This window comes from Colias philodice, chromosome 6, assembly GCF_061535455.1.
Source record: "Colias philodice isolate Cphi_HAF_F1 chromosome 6, ilColPhil1 Martin Lab GWU primary, whole genome shotgun sequence".
NCBI lineage: Eukaryota > Metazoa > Arthropoda > Insecta > Lepidoptera > Pieridae > Colias > Colias philodice.
The window spans coordinates 4,255,099-4,272,284 of NC_143091.1; the positions used below are offsets into that span (position 1 = coordinate 4,255,099).

At 34.2% G+C, this 17,186-nt stretch overlaps 3 protein-coding genes and 1 long non-coding RNA gene across 4 annotated transcripts; all 4 read right to left on the reverse strand.

The window, feature by feature from the left end:
- Window positions 1-1,728: 1,728 nt before the first annotated feature.
- On the reverse strand, window positions 1,729-3,755 carry LOC149487630 (pancreatic lipase-related protein 2-like). Its single transcript, XM_089695874.1, has 5 exons — window positions 3,719-3,755; window positions 3,180-3,372; window positions 2,636-3,030; window positions 2,010-2,343; window positions 1,729-1,774 (listed from the first exon to the last, which is right to left on the reverse strand). Exons 1-5 carry the CDS (start codon window positions 3,753-3,755, stop codon window positions 1,729-1,731), a joined length of 1,005 nt encoding a protein of 334 aa, XP_089552000.1.
- A 4,671-nt stretch (window positions 3,756-8,426) lies between these two features.
- LOC149487631 (uncharacterized) lies at window positions 8,427-9,421 on the reverse strand. Its single transcript, XR_016315688.1, has 3 exons — window positions 9,335-9,421; window positions 9,156-9,295; window positions 8,427-8,909 (listed from the first exon to the last, which is right to left on the reverse strand). It is a non-coding gene; the product is annotated as an uncharacterized LOC149487631 (long non-coding RNA).
- Window positions 9,422-10,129: 708 nt separating this feature from the next.
- On the reverse strand, window positions 10,130-12,076 carry LOC149487632 (pancreatic lipase-related protein 2-like). Its single transcript, XM_089695875.1, has 4 exons — window positions 11,796-12,076; window positions 11,119-11,513; window positions 10,708-11,041; window positions 10,130-10,211 (listed from the first exon to the last, which is right to left on the reverse strand). The coding sequence occupies exons 1-4, from the start codon at window positions 11,900-11,902 to the stop codon at window positions 10,166-10,168; spliced, it is 882 nt and encodes a 293-aa protein (XP_089552001.1). The 5' UTR covers window positions 11,903-12,076; the 3' UTR covers window positions 10,130-10,165.
- Window positions 12,077-14,540: 2,464 nt separating this feature from the next.
- Window positions 14,541-17,047, reverse strand: LOC149487633 (pancreatic lipase-related protein 2-like). Its single transcript, XM_089695876.1, has 5 exons — window positions 16,925-17,047; window positions 16,218-16,404; window positions 15,662-16,056; window positions 14,834-15,167; window positions 14,541-14,629 (listed from the first exon to the last, which is right to left on the reverse strand). The coding sequence occupies exons 1-5, from the start codon at window positions 16,959-16,961 to the stop codon at window positions 14,584-14,586; spliced, it is 999 nt and encodes a 332-aa protein (XP_089552002.1). The 5' UTR covers window positions 16,962-17,047; the 3' UTR covers window positions 14,541-14,583.
- Between the last annotated feature and the right edge of the window lie 139 nt (window positions 17,048-17,186).

The window sequence follows — 17,186 nt, forward strand, 5'->3', positions numbered from 1 at the left end:
GAATTCTTTGGAATTCTTTATCTTCAGACTGTATACCTAGTTAATGGCCTAAAGTTATGCAAAAAAGCATTTAATATGAAAAAAAAATGCATAAGACAAACATCTGACGACGCGGTTGGCGCAGTGGTAAAGTAACTGCCTACTGAGCCGACGGTCCCGGGTTCGATCCCCGTTCAGGGCAAATATTTGTGTGATGAACTCAATTATTTGTTCTTAGGTCTGGGTGTTATTATCTATATATGTATTTATTAAATATTATATTTATCGTCGCCTAGTACCCACAACACAAGCCTTAACTGAGCTTACTGTGGGACAAGGTCGATTTGTGTAATAATGTCTTATAATATTTATTTATTTATTTATTTATCTATTTATTCAATTAGACTAATTCTTCTTGAAGCACTTTTGAAACGTCATAAAAGTTTTAACATTTACCACCGACCCGGAAAGCAACATCTATGGAGAAGAACCAGCCAGAAACTCCATATTTGCTCTTTTAATTATCTGCAATATTACATTTAAATTTTACATAATAAAATGGACATATTAAAACAGGTTTTTACGCGACAACTTTCCGTTGATTTTCTTCTTCCATATTATATAATATACATTTACTACCTATAATAGGTTCTTCAACCGATACAATTTAAGTAAAATAACTTCATTTTTAGGTCGGTCGGTCTGTCAGGTTATCTTCAAAAAGAATTAATATTTATACTTGGAAAATTAACTTTCTCTATCTACGAATTGCCTCAAAAGAGTCAGTGATCTTATTACTTAACGTATTTGTTGAAATATCTTGTCCTTTTATTTAATCGGTTCGCACAAAACTATTAATATAGGCTAAGTAGCACCACATTACTGTATAGCTTTTTAATGTGGCTATCAATAAAGCACGTTGTCTCCTTAGGTTGTTTCAATATACTCTCTACTATTATTTTAAAGTGAAACTTTTATTACATCGTCTCAAACTTTTTGGTCTGTGTAGCGCATGTCGCGTGACGGTCGGCTGCCGAGTAGGTATAAAGCAGTGTTCGGACTCCGAACTTCGGAGTCATTATCGTACGTGCCTAAGTTTCACTTTTACCGTGGTTTCATAAAACCACACAACATTTTTTTATATATTGCTAAAAATATGTTTTATCTATTTTTCTATTAACAATTAATTATCTTTTCTATAATCTAAGTTTCAAAATTAAATCTTTTGTCCCTCTCTTAAAACAATGTTGCTTAAAGGCAAACTTAAAAACAAACTGATAATAATTTTATGATAACATTAATTTATTTAAACCAGAGAAGATTATATTATTTTTTATTGATCATTATAACAAATCTGAATATGACAAGATAAAAAAAGGTATCATCACTACATAGTACATATAAAACAAAGTCGCTTTCTCTGTCCCTATGTCCATATGTATGCTTAAATCCTTTAAACTACGCAACGGATTTTGATGCGGTTTTTATAAATAGATAGAGTGATTCAAGAGGAAGGTTTTAGTATATAATTTATTATGTTTTAGACAAAGCGGGCGAAGCCGCGGGCGGAAAGCTAGTTTTTCATAATGTGTAAAAAATTAAAACAACGCAAATTTTAGGAAATAATTTATTAATAAATAAAATAATTAAAATAGTCATTGTCTATCTATTTAAACTTTTTAAGTATTAGGTACTGATAATATCTCCTGCCATCATGTTCCCAAAATCCAGCATACCTAAATGATTTTTTTAGAAAGGCCATTCGGAACCAGTTGAAAGGCCGTATAGTCCACTCCTGAAATATCAAAAAGAACCGAATTTATATATGATATCTTTTCTATGAATATTTGTAACGAAAAAAAAATATTTAAAAAATGGTATAATAAGGTAATATGGTAATACGTGTAATATTCAAGATCGTAACTGCATTGAACGTGCTTACATCTTTATCAAAATAACAGTAACATCCATCTTTGTAAGTTTCGTCGTAATAGAGAATTAGGATTATAGTAACATGAAGTTGAACTTACCCTCGCTTACTGAAGTCAGTGTTGCCCATACGTAAGTTGGTGCCGGTACATTTAATGTTTCGTGCCTCGTCGAGATTGGCGCATCGTCTTCCATTGAATCCGTTGTATCTTATGCTAGAAGCGAAAAATTCAAAGGCACGGCCGTGGGAGCAGCTGCTGAGAGAGCAGCCAGGTTGGCGGTTGGTACCACCATTGGGGTAGAAGTCAGCGTCACCGATTGGGTCGAAGATGCCCAAGAGACCACCATCGGTGTGGATGTTTTCGACATATACACCATCATTGCGATTCAAGACATTGGGGTTATCGCTCCATTGGGGACCAGCTGGATCCAGACCTGAAATTTAAAAATTAAGAACGTTATTTTTATTATTTAGGTCATATCAGGTTACATTATTTCTTAAGCTATTGCATAGCTTCTATCGCGGGCCTTGAGCGCGGGGACCGAATCCAGAAATTGCGTAACGAAAAACTTCACGCTCCCCACTCCGACGGGCCCGGAGGTGTGGCTTGAAGGGATAGCATGCAATAAGAAAAAAAAATAATTTCGATCATCAAAAGTACTACCCATAATTCTTATATCATGTAGTCGATCAGACCAACAATAACATAAATTACAGATATCGTACCTGTAATGCGCCCAATCTGACCACGAACGATACGTCCGGCATTGCCAATAATGTGAGCACCCAAACTGAAGCCAATTAAGTGTACGTTGTTCCAATTGCCACCGTGATTGTTGATTAACCACTGCACGAAATTTCCAAGATGTTGGCCCACGCTTGGCACATCTCTAACAGAAGTGGTGTAAGCACTGCTAGCTGCTCTGCGCCAGTCCATTACAATAACGTTATTGTCACCAACGTGAAGTAAGGCATCTCGGATAAGGGGATTGAGAGCAGTGTTTCCATCGGCTTTCCATCCGTGAACAATCACCATAAGAGGGCGGTTCCCGTCGTAGTTAGAGTTTCTTACGGAGTTATTGTCATTGATTCTTAGAAGTTGGTGATTGTTTGGATTACGTCTGAAATAAAAAGAAGATACATTCACTTAATTATTCAAGTAATATTCATTGTGATCAACCTTGATTTTCTTAGGTAAATTGTAAAATTAATAGACTTTTGCACGAACTTAAGTGCTCTAGGCCTCTTTCATTCAATAGAAAATAGTTACCTGGTAAAAAGCCAGTACTCGTTGTCAGCCCCATTCCTTGCGTCCAAAGAACTTTCATCCGCTGGTTCTTCAAGATCAACAAGGCGGGGGACTCCCTCACCGTCGGGTATCCACACGTAGCGGCTCACCCCCTCTACATAGTGACTGTTGTCCCCTGGTATGGTGGGGATCCGGATGGCGTGACCAGCACACACTGAAAACATTGAAAAGGATAATGAATGTGCATGTGCATTTTATTCAAAACTGAATTCCTAAATCCTAGAGTCTGTCATAGAGGTCATGTGATTCGAATGTGAATGAATTTTATCACTGACCTATTAAAGATAGAGCATAAAATAAGCGTTTTAAGTTTCGGTTCCGAAAGGGTTAAACTGTAAACAGGACACTATTAAGGAGACTCTCTTGTTGTTACTGTAAATTAAAATTTGAGTTACAAAAATTATTTAATAAATATTAAAACAGGAATGAAAATATTGAAACGTTTAAAATAACTAAAGCAATATAGAGAAAATATGTTTGAAGTAAAAATGTTTACTCACGTGCAACTAGTGACGACAATATCACTAGAAACTTCATTTTCTTAAGGCGGCACTGCAGACAGAGCAATCGATTTTTATAATTAAGACTATCTCCGAATTATCGTTGTTTTCTTATCATTCCATGCCTCTAGACAAATGGCAGAAACGAATCCGCTAACGATACTAATTGGATTAAGCTTATGATTTTTTTTGCTAATGGTTCGCTCACACGGTACCAAGTATCCAGGCGTAAATTGGTAAAAATGTTCAAAACTAACGGAAGACAAAATATTTCCTATAATTACAGTACTTGGAAAAAATTCAAGGCCAATGTTTAAAATAAAATTGAAAATCGTGCAAACCTATTGCACGATTTTCACCAAAACAATTTTAATTATTTTATTTTTTTACTTTTGACCTCGAATATTTTTTTAATTCACGTAGCGTATGATAATCAATTTTAGTATTTTATTTTTAGTAATGAACAATTATTCGCAGGAAATGAAATTTTGTAAATTGAACTGAACGCATTGCACGATTCCTTTTGCATTTTGAGTCATGCTACTTTTGCATGAATATCATAAAATAAACAAATGAAATAGGGAATTATTGTTTTAAAACCAAAAAGTTTATTTAAGTAGCCTATGTCATAACCACAAGTCTGATAATTACAATCACACCTCACAAGTCAAAATACGTTCAGCGGTTCCCTCTTTCGCAGTCTGAGAGTAAAATAAAACAGCAGAGATTACAATGATAGACTCATAAAATATTTCAAGACTCCAAACGTTTCTCCACCATCACGTAGACCAAGCAGCGAGTAAAGGGTAAATAATGAGATTATTTTTCTTGATTATAAGATATAATGATTTGATGACAGCTAGATAATTATAATGAATGGGTCTTTGGAATTCTTCGGAATTTTTTATCTTCAGACTGTATTGAGTTTGAGTGTATACCTAGTTTACGCCTTTAGTACACCTACGCGAATATACGAATGTATGCGGCAGCGAAACAGCGAAAAATCTGTAAGTAGTATGGCAGATTTTCGCATATGATATGTCTCACTCTAGCACATAGAATTAGATGAAATAGTTGCGTCCTTGTCAGTATTGTTTCGCAAGGACCTGCGAAATGGCCATTACACAGACGCATACGTTTCGCTAGTGATGTTTCGCATCGCAATGCGTCAGCTCGCGATCTGTCGGTGAGGACAGATTTTCGCACCATGGATGCCGAAAATACTGAATTATTTTTTGCATTCTATTCGAGATTATCCCGTATTATGCAATTGGACACGCAGAATTTAAAAGAATGTACAAAAATTACGTCTGCACCTGCAGTCGTCGAAAATTACAATGGCATATCATTGCGAAAAAGTTGCGAAAACATTGCTGTGTATTAACGTTCCGCAGATATTTCGCTACGCAGTAGTTCCGCAGAAACTCGCTGCCGCATACGAATGCGTAGGTGTACTAAATGCGTTATGGCCTAAAGTAATGCAAAATAGCATTTAATATGAAAAAATTGGTTGTCTGTAAACTCAGTTTACTGACGATATAGTTGAACGTGACAACGTCCGATTGTGCTTCTTTGTCGTTCGTTTCGCGCTCTCGCTCGCACTTCAAGCCTTACATGGAACGCCTCAGAGCGAGGTAACGCCGCATGAGTCATGTTTTTTCGTGCGTGCAGGCGGTTCTATCGAATTATTGTCACGTCAAAAAAATGCATAAGACAAACATCTATTTATTCAATTAGACTTCTTCTTGAAGCACTTGAAAAGGCATACCACCGACCGCGACCCGGAAAGCAGTATCTATGGAGAAGAACCAGCCAGAACCTCCATATTTGCTCTTTTAATTATCTGCAATATTACTTTTAAATTTTACATAATAAAATGGACATATTAAAACAGGTTTTTACGCGACAACTTTCCTTTGATTTTCTTCTTATATTATAATATTCATTAATACTATAATAGGTTCTTAAACTGATACAATATAAGTAAAATAACTGCATTTTTAGGTCAGTCGGTCGGTCAGGTTATCTTCAAAAAGTATTAATATTTATACTTGGAAAATTAACTTTCTCTATCTACGAATTGCCTCAAAAGAGTCAATGATCTTATTACTTAACGTATTTGTTGAAATATTAAATTTTGTCCTTTTATATCGGTTCGCACAAAACTATTAATATAGGCTAAGTAGCACCTCACTACTGTATAGCTAATGTGGCTATTAGTAAAGCACGTTGTCTCCTTAGGTTGTTTCAATATACTCTCTACTATTATTTTAAAGTGAAACTTTTATTACATCGTCTCAAACTTTTTGGTCTGTGTAGCGCATGTCGCGTGACGGTCGGCTGCCGAGTAGGTATAATAGTCTACTATTATTTTATAATAACATCATCAGTATATTCAGAAACTAGCTGTGCCCGCGACTTCGTCCGCGTGGAATAGTGACTGCATAGTAGGTAGTTACTACTTAACTTTTATTGAATAAACACGTACTACCATAAATAATTAAACGAACTGTTAGTAAAATTTATTACTAAACTGAGCTAAAAAATAAAAATAAATTCCTTCCTTGTATGGATGTTTTTGACAATATATATAACCGTTTCTACGAAAAATCTATTTTTTCATTCAAATCATTCAAAAATAAAAACCGGCCAAGTGCGAGACGGACTCGCGCACCGAGGGTTCCGTACAAACCTGCAATTTTTTTTTTCACGGGTTAAAGGCAATTAGATCTAAGTATTTGATATGAATTTCAACTTGATAGCTCTACGCGTTCATGAGGAAAAAAGTAATAAGTTTATATTTATTAAAAAATAAATATATATTTTGTAATGTAACAAAAAATTTAAGGTTTTCGGAATTTTTCCTTTATGTGTGCTATAAAACGTTGCTTCATGCCAAATTTCAAGATTCTAGGTCGACTGGAAGTACCCTTTAGGTTTTGATTCCCTTGCGAGTACTTGCGAGTTTCAAAATATGCAGCTTAAATTGCTGTTTCTTTTGATTGCGTTGACATAGAAGTTTTATTTTGTTACAGCTTAAAGGTATTATAGACTTGAGTATTTGGTATGAATTTCAATTTAATACCTCTACGCGTTTATGAGGAAATGGGTAGTAAGTTTAAAATTATTAAAAAAAAAAATTTTATGTGATGTAACTAAAAATTTATGGTTTTCGTAATTTTTTCTTTATCTATGCTATAAGACGTTGCTTCGTACCAAATTTCAAGATTCTGAGTTCACGGGAAGCACCCTGTAGGTTTTGATTCCCTTGCATGTGTCGAAAATTTGAGGCATAAACGGCTGTATCTTTTGATTGCGTTGGCTTAGAAGTTTGATTTTTTCACAGCTTCAAGGGACAGTAGACTTGAGTAATTGATATAAATTTCAGCTTCATACCTCCACGCGTTCCTGAGAAAAAGGGTCTTGACAGACGGACGGACGGACGGACGGACAGACGGACAACAAAGTGATCCTATAAGGGTTCCGTTTTTTCCTTTTGAGGTACGGAACCCTAATAAATACCATTTTAAATATTTATAAAAATAAAAAAAACAAAGTCATCGGGGCTGCCATACCATCATTATCATATCATATACAATTATATTTTTTTTATAATGGTACTTAATTTTAAAGATCGTCGGGAAGTTTGTAAAATTATTATTTATTCCTTTTCCTTCGTTGCGTTGGGTTTTTCTTTTTAATTTTTAAATTTTTAACTTCGGTTTCTTATTTTCATGTGATATTTTCAAGTGAGCGAGACCTACCTCTACCTCCATATTACATTCCTACATCATATTGATATCTATAAGTTTGTTACTCCTTGACATCTTTTAAGTTGGGCCGTAACCGTGCACAAATTGTAATGGATCACAGTGGCAAAAGAAGTGGTATCTTTAGGAAAAAAAATTGCCAAGAGCCAGGCCTATGTGGCTTTGAGTAGAGTTCAAAATTTCCAGAGTGTGGCTATCCTCTCGCTCCCATATCCCCCTCTTCTTTCACAGACTTTCAACCCTTCTCTTTCCACACCTAGTAAATGGCAGAACCGATTTTGATGTAAACCATATTATCTAATTATACCTATATGTACACGTCATATCCTGTCGTTTGATGCTCCATTTGGTTTATTTATCTAACCACTGTCACCCCTAAATGTAATAAACGGATGAACCGATTTCGATAAAACACGTTGCTCTTTTATATTTTGATATGCCGCTTGAGTATATTATTTGACCACATTCGATTATTGTTCATTCCCACTTTCACCGCTGTAATCTAATAAATGGATAAACCGAATTGGATAAAAATATAAAATATTTATAATATAAATATAAATATTTTTTTTTATAATATAAATATAAATATTTTTTCCCACATTCCCACTTTTACCTCTATATACCTAGGTATAATAAATGGATGAACCGATTTTGATACACTTTATCTAAGAACCAGCGTCGGAAAATATGCTGCCTAAGACGCATCTAATTCGTATTACCTGTTAGCGAGCTACGGTGGCACAAACAGACAAACATAGCGGTCAAACACTTATCACCCATCTTTTTGATGGTTAAAAATGGTTAAAAGGGGTTAAAAATATAATACGACATAATTTAAAGGACATTTTATGTACAAAATTTACCTAGAAGTAAGCATAATTCTAATTTGACCTCTTCCCCCCCTACTACCTCAGTTTACCCCCCCACCCTTGGGGACTTTCGATATGATCACCTGGACATTTATAAGGAATAATTACTGTAGCGTATAACAGATAACTTACGTTTTATCGTACACTGTATAGTGTACAATAGAATGCCTTTGCAAATGTTCGCCGTGAATACTTAAATGGTCATAACTTTTTTATTTACAAACCGATTAACATGAAATAAACACTTACTGTTAAATGAAGATTACCACAATATATTAGTGAAAACCGCATCTAAATCGGATAAGTCGTTTCTGAGATTAGCGTGCACAAACATACAGACAAACAGACAAAAAAAATTATAACTACAGTTTTGGGTTTGAGATCGATTTAATAATAACCCCTGCTATTTTTTTTACATATTTTCATTGTACAGACATCACTTTTCTAGAATTTTATTATAATATGTATTGAATATTGATTGACCACGCGCAAGGTTACTAATTTCCACTACATCCTCACGCAAATCGTCAATTTTTATGAACATTGAATCTGTAAATAAAAAAAAATCAAAAGATAAGTGTACCTAATTTTAATAAAAAGCTACTAACAAATAAAGTTTTATCAAGAACTAAAGTGACCTTCTTTGGGCGTATAATATAGTTTTGTAAAAGTTATATGTACATGATAAAAATAAAATTTCATCATTTTCTTATTTTGTCATAACTTTAACTAATTAAAAACATGAGTCTAACTATATAATTATAATAAACAATAAATATAAAAGCTACAACTTACCTTTTGTGGGAACGCAAGAAGGCGAAAATTAAAAAAAAGCCGAAGATTTTTAAAAATGTAACCAATGAACACAATCACTGTTATCTACTATTACCCAAAGAGAATACAAATACTACGTCTATTACCTATATAACTGTAACCTCAGAGGAATAAACCTATTATTGCTCTGAGACTGTAACTAACATCAAATAATAAACATCTACCCTCACTTATAAAAATTTAGTATATTCACATGAAATATAAGCGCACCTGAAATTTACTCTGGGAAGATATAAATTATTTATTTAACTTTAAAAAAAAAAACAAACTCACCAACATCATAATATTTAAATTATGAATTTCCAAGGAGCGTTAATATTATGTAAATTGATTTAATTTTAATGAAATCTCATAGATGGCGCTGTTTTAAATTTGTCTTTATACTACTAAGATTCATTATACTGTTTCTCTGCCAAAATTACTTAAATGATGTAGTTTTTATAGTGTAAAGGTAGACAATAGCATGGCTTACTCAAAAACAACATTTAAACATGAGTCTTTATATTGTACGCTGTCGTAGTACACGGAATACGTAAGAAAAATAAAGGTTCACAGCTCCTCCCCCGAAGGTGATAGCATGATAATATGTATATAACAGCCTGACCCGACCTGTTAGTAATATTCATGCAAAATTTGAAGTAAATCCGTGCAGTACTTTCTGAGATTAGCCTGGACAAACATACAGACAAACAGACAAACAGACAAACAGACAAACAGACAAAAATTCTAAAAACTATGTTTTTGGCTTCTATATCGATTATAGATCATGGATTATGTATTCTTTTAAAAAAATATTCAATGTACAGTTTTGACTTTCCTACGATTTTATTATATGTATAGATTAAAGATAAATGAAGAAGCAACACATATCGTCAACAATTTATTTAACTTATAAATAAACATTGATCTTTTTTCAACATTATACTTTTTGAGACGACATTACCGGTCCAGTTGAATAGCAATAAGTTTCCTTAGAACGGCCAGGAACGTCCAGTTGTTAAACCGTAAAGTCCAGTTCTGAAATAGACACAAAATAATTAATAAATATATTTTCCAGAAACACAAGTAATTTAACAAGTCTAACTTTAGTAAAATATGTAGGCTAGGTAGCTATTGGAAAAAAAATCGCGAAAAAACAAAAAAACATTCTGTCTATAATAGCTACAAAGTAGGTATTTCGGATTTCATAATATACCTATACTGAATGGAATGACCAATTTAAATCAATTAACTATTGAAAAATACAAGCAATACCTACTATTCAAGTACATAAATAATTGTTTACAAAGTTTGAATATTTTAATAACTCAGGCCCCGGAATCACAGACACAATAGAAAATCTATTGTGTCGTGGACCGATCGGGCCGTTCGGGGCTCAATGGGTAAAAATTAATTTATCATATTAGGTTCCCCTGTGAAAAATATTTCTAATAAATATTGCATAATTGATTGAAAATATTGTTGGAGAAATGGCAGTTCATAATGTCTGATTTTAATTAAAGAAAAAACCAACCCGCGCTTATTTAGGTCATGATTTCCCATGCGAAGATTAGCACCGGTGCATCTGTTGTTCCTTGCTTCATTTAGGTTAGCGCACCGTCTGCCGTTGAAGTTGTTGTATCTAACACTAGCGGCAAAAAGTTCGTAGGCGCGGCTGTGGGAGCAAGTACTGACAGCACATCCAGGTTGTGCGTTTCTTCCACCGTTAGGATAGAAATCCGCATCAGCGATTGGGTCGAAGATTCCGAGTAGTCCACCGTCGGTGTGGATAGCTTCAACATATACGCCGTCGCGACTGTTCAGAGCGCGCGAGTTACCGCCCCATTGAGGGCCAGCAGGATCGAGACCTACAAATTGTATATTAAATAACATTTGAAGTAAAATTCCAGTAACATAATTTTTCAATATTTAGCCCATAATTTACCTGTGACACGAACAGGACGGCCTCCTACGGTACGTCCAGCATTCCCAACAATATGTGCTCCCAAACTGAAGCCAATTAGATGGAAATTGTTCCAATTTCCTCCGACTGTGTTAATAACAAATTGTAAGAATTGTCCAAGATGCTGGCCAACGCTTGGGACATCACGCACAGAGGTGGTGTAAGCGCCACTAGCAGCATTTCTCCAGTCAACGACGATAACATTAACATCGGCTACATCAAGATATGCCGAAGTAATCAAAGGATTTATTTCTGAATTTCCGTTGCTGTTCCATCCGTGAACGACAACTTTGGTTTGTCTGTTACTACGGTAATTAGAGTTACGCACAGAATTAGCGTTATTGTGAATCAGAACTTGACGGTTGTTGCGGTTGTTCCTAGAAAAATAGTTTGATATTTAAAAGTCTGCAAATATGTTGCTTCTTGAAATAGGGAATGAGAAAAGATTGATGATTCGCCGTACGAAATACAGTAGCAGTCACATGCTACTATTTGACGCTGATTTTCTGTGGAGAAATTTTCCACGTTGTCCGTAATCTGGGCCAATTCAAGCCAAGACGTGCTTTACATGCACAGTGAAATTGAGAACTTAAAGGACTATTTTATAATTTATAATGTAAATATTTGATTAATATAGTTTAAATAAATATTTTTTTTACCTTGTAAACAGCCAGTATTCATTCCGAGATCCAGCATTTCTGCTCACGTCAGGTTCCTCCTCAGCTTGAAGGTCTACGAGGCGAGGAATACCTTCACCATCAGGCATCCAGATGTAGCGGCTTTCTCCTTCCACATAGTGGCTATTGTCCCCGGGGATAGTGGGGATAACGCTACACGTACACACTGCAAATAGAACAATTATTAAGTATTCTCTAGCATTGACACCATCAGCAGTGTTAACAGTTTTTATTGTCAGTAGTAGCCGATTTACATAATTAGCCCAATAATATATCTTTTTACTTGCAAACGGAAAATTAATTACATGTCAAGAACAAGAATACAATTTGTATTTGAATAGCTATTCAGAATATCAGCGCCTTTCTTGGTGACTGAACTAATTTTCAGTAGCGTACAATTGACTTTGCCTATATCAAGGATATTATAAGTACTAAAATAATTATAATATACTTTCAATACATAATATTATATCTTATCTCAAATGATATGAATTATGTTTAATGTGCAGAGACATTTTTGGGATATCAAATAATTTAATGGTTGCTCAGTTTCACAACAAATGTTTTTCTTGTTAACTTGATGATGACTTGATATTAAGAAATGTAATAATTAGTATTACATTTCTTAATATCAAGTCATCATCATCATTACAAAAAACTTTTTGTATATTTTTTTCTTTGAGGTGGCGGGAAAGTCGTTATTTTTTTGAATTGATTTCAAAAAAAGGAGGAGGTTTTCGATTGTATTCTTTTTGGTTTGTTACCTCAGTGGTTCAGAGCTTTCGACTGGGCTAACTGATTTTGATTATTCTTGTTGTTATTGAAAGATCACGTCATGTGGTTCCATTAAATAATTAATTCCGTCGAATTGGAAGCGATATATTTTTTTAGTTACAAAATAATTATTCTGTAAATACGCCTTAGTAGGTACGTACAATTATTTAGTACAATTATTTACTAATTAAAAATTCTTATACTTCAATTATATTATAAAGTTTATAACAACATAATTCATTCCCTTCTTTGAGGCAACGAACGGCAACTCCTTAATATTTCTTAATAAAATGTACTCTACTATATGAATAGGATATTTACTAATAATAACAAGTCTAATTTCGATCCTTTTTAAATGTAAAGTTTGAAGTCCCGTGTGGGATATGGGGCAGATGCATTTAAGGTGTTTAAATGCATCCATATCCCACACTTTTTTGTTTCACTTATCGATTTTCTGTACGGACAAGTACCTCTGTACCATCCACCTCTGTGCCCTGCCAGACCTTCCCTGCATCGAACCCAGGACCACTTAGTTGTACGCTCAATCAATTAACAGCTCTAACAAGGAAGTGGTCGATCCTTTTTATTCACTACTACTTATTTAAATGCCACCCCTAAATTTTTTATGAATTGCTACATCTCAATTGGTTTTGAAAACGCATAATAATAAACGAGTGGGAATTAATAATAAAGGAGTGGGACTTAATTGGTTTTCAAAACTATTACTCGTTTAAACGAGTGAGTTAATAATAAAGGAGTGGGAGTTATTATCAACAAGTAACATATCGTTAAATTGTTAAATTTATCTTTCATTCTCATTATTTTCAAAATACAAACCCTAAACGCATTTAGGTTTTTATTAATTTAAAATGTATTATATATTAATTATAAAATTGATTAATTTTGTAAAAAGCCTCAAATTAATATTTATTCTACCTGTCATATATTTCAGAAGCTTATGTTGTTATTGCTGAAGAATTACCAAATAACATATCTATAAAATTTCCAAAAAGAATCACGTCAATCGGTTGGAAACTTCCGGAGTTATCGATGAAAAAATCCACACTAAGTACGAATTGAAAACCTCAATTTTGGGAAAGTCTGTTAAAAATATATTTTATTAATGTCAAAACCTATAGTACGTTTATAATCTACATGCTAGTATCAATCGATCTCGTAAAATTCTAAAAGCACTAACAAATATTCAATAAACTCTATAATATAAGTATATTATAAATTAAATGGATCTTTACTTACAGGTAACGGTAGCAAGTAATAAAATTGCAGACTTCATCACTTTATTTTTAATAGGCCGAATCTGAACGACCAACACTGAGTTACATTACTTTATATATTGCTAAATATATGTTTTATCTTAACGAAAGTTATCGCTACCCTTCCTATTTTTCTATTAATAAATTATCATTTCTGTAATCTTATTTTCAAAATTAAATCTTTTGTCCCTCTCTTAAAACAACGTTGCTTAAAGGCAAACTCAAAAACAAAGTGATAATAATTTGATGATAACATTAATTAATTTAAACCAGAGAAGATTATATTATTTTTTTATTAATAATTATAACAAATGAAAAAAAGCAATCTGAATATGACAAGATAAAAAAGGTATCACTACATAGTATAAAACAAAGTCGCTTTATCTGTTCCTATGTCCCTATGTATGCTTAAATCTTTAAAACTACGCAACGGATTTTGATGCTGTTTTTTTAAATAGATAGTGTGATTCAAGAGGAAGGTTTAAGTATGTATATAATTTATTATGTTTTAGACAAAGCGGGCGAAGCCGCGGGTGGAAAGCTAGTTTTTCATAATGTGTAAAAAATTAAAACAATGCAAATTTTAGGAAATAATTTATTAATAAATATAATATTATAATAATTAAAACGGTCATTGACTCAACAACTATCTATTTAAACGTTTTAAGTATTAGGTACTGTTAATATCTCCTGCCATCATCCAGCATACCTAAATGTTTTTTTTAGAAAGGCCATTCGGAACCAGTTGAAAGGCCGTATAGTCCACTTCTGAAATATTAAAAAGAACCGAATTTATGTATGATATCTTTTCTATGAATAAGTATTTGTAACGAAAAAAAATATTTAAAAAATACCATATTAAGGTAATATGGTACCTAATACGTGCAAACAGCAATATTCAAGATCGTAACTGCTTTGTAATTTTCGTCGTATTAGAGAATTAGGTTTATAGTAACATGAAGTTGAACTTACCCTCGCTTACTGAAGTCAGTGTTGCCCATACGTAAGTTGCTGCCGGTACATTTATTGTTACGTGCCTCATCGAGATTGGCGCATCGTCTTCCATTGAATCCGTTGTATTTAATGCTAGAAGCGAAAAATTCAAAGGCACGGCCGTGGGAGCAGCCGCTGAGAGAGCAGCCAGGTTGGCGGTTGGTACCACCATTGGGGTAGAAGTCAGCGTCACCGATCGGGTCGAAGATGCCCAAGAGACCACCATCGGTGTGGATGCACTCGACATATACACCATCATTGCGATTCAAGACATTGGGGTTATCGCTCCATTGGGGACCAGCTGGATCCAGACCTGAAATTTAAAAATTAAGAACGTTATTTTTATTATTTAGGTCATATTAGGTTACATTATTTATTTAATTAGTAATCGGTTCAGAAATAACGAAGTTATCCACAAATATACATTTAAAATATTATATGGTACTTTTTTGAAGTAATATAACCACAACACATAATATTTGGTTCACACAAGGAAAAAGTAATAAGAAAAAATTGGTTGTCTGTAAAGTCGGTTTACTGACGATAGTTGAACGTGACAACGTCTTAAGGCCGATTGTGCTTCTTTGTCGCTCGTTCCGCGCTCTCGCTTGTACTATGGAACGCCTCAGAGCGAGGTAACGCAGCATGAGTCATGTTTTTTCGTGCGTGCAGCCGGCTCTATCGAATTATAAGACGTTGTCACGTCAAAAAAAAAAAGAAATAATTTCGATTATCAAAAGTACTACCCATAATTCTTATATCATGTAGTCGATCAGACCAACAACAACATTAATTACAGATATGTACCTGTAATGCGCCCAATCCGTCTACGAACGGTACGTCCTGCATTGCCAATAATGTGAGCACCTAAACTGAAGCCAATTAAGTGTACGTTGTTCCAATTGCCACCGTGATTGTTGATTAACCACTGCACGAAATTTCCAAGATGTTGGCCCACGCTTGGCACATCTCTAACAGAAGTGGTGTAAGCACTGCTAGCTGCTCTGCGCCAGTCCATTACAATAACGTTATTGTCACCAATGTGCAGCAAGGCATCTCGGATAAGAGGATTGAGAGCAGTGTTTCCATCGGCTTTCCATCCGTGAACAATCACCATAAGAGGGCGGTTCCTGTCGTAGTTAGAGTTTCTTACGGAGTTATTGTCATTGATTCTTAGAAGTTGGTGATTGTTTGGATTACGTCTGAAATAAAAAGAAAATACATTCACTGAAAATGATTCAAGTAATAATAATAATAATTCATTGTGATCAACCTTGATTTTCTTAGGTAAATTGTAAAATTAATTGACTTTTGCACAAACTTAAGTGTTCTAGGCCTCTTTCATTTAATAGAAAATAGATACCTGGTAAAAAGCCAGTACTCGTTGTTAGCTCCATTCCTTGCGTCCAAAGAACTTTCATCCGCTGGTTCTTCAAGATCAACAAGGCGGGGTACTCCCTCACCGTCGGGTATCCACACGTAGCGGCTCTCCCCCTCTACATAGTGACCGTTGTCCCCTAGTATGGTGGGGATGGCGTGACCAGCACACACTGGAATTATTAAAAAAAACTTTTGTCGAAAAATACATAAATAGTACCCTGTAAGAGTTAACTTGATCTTTTCGACAGACGGGCTAGTGATGGGAAACATAAAATATCTGGTAGTTCAAAAATCAACGATTAAAAATACCTACTTGTAGGTGTGACGAGATGGTGTGCCTGCTAATTGTGTCTATTATTTTAAGTGTTCCTATTTAAATGTTACTTTTAAGCAGTAAAAAGTCTTATAATTTTCGGATCTTTAGGAATTTTTGTGTTATCTATACGTATTTTTAACCGACTTCAAAAAAATGGAGTAGGTTCTCAATTCGGCGGGTATATATTTTTTAACAAGCACTTTGTTCAAAACTGAACACCTAGACGTCTAGACCCTGTCTCACAGGTCGTGCTATTCGTGCAAATGAATTTTATTGCTCAGCTACTATAGACGTAGAGCCATGCAAGATTTTGAATGAAAAAGCTAAAGAAAGATAGAGGAAAATATCTATTTGAAGTAAAAATGTTTACTCACGTGCAACTAAAGCGGACAATATCACTAGAAACTTCATTTTTTAAAGATGCCACTGTAAAAAGAGAAAGCGATATTTATAATTAAGACTATCTTCGAATTATAGATAATTGTCCTTGTCTTATCATTCCATGTGTCTTCAGTCTTCACGTCTACTAAGACGTCTTCGGCTTTGAAATTATCTATTGTCAGAAAAGACCGGATTAAGAATTATCGTAAAATATTTGGAAATTAAAGTAACTTACTACTTATTTTAGACGCAATA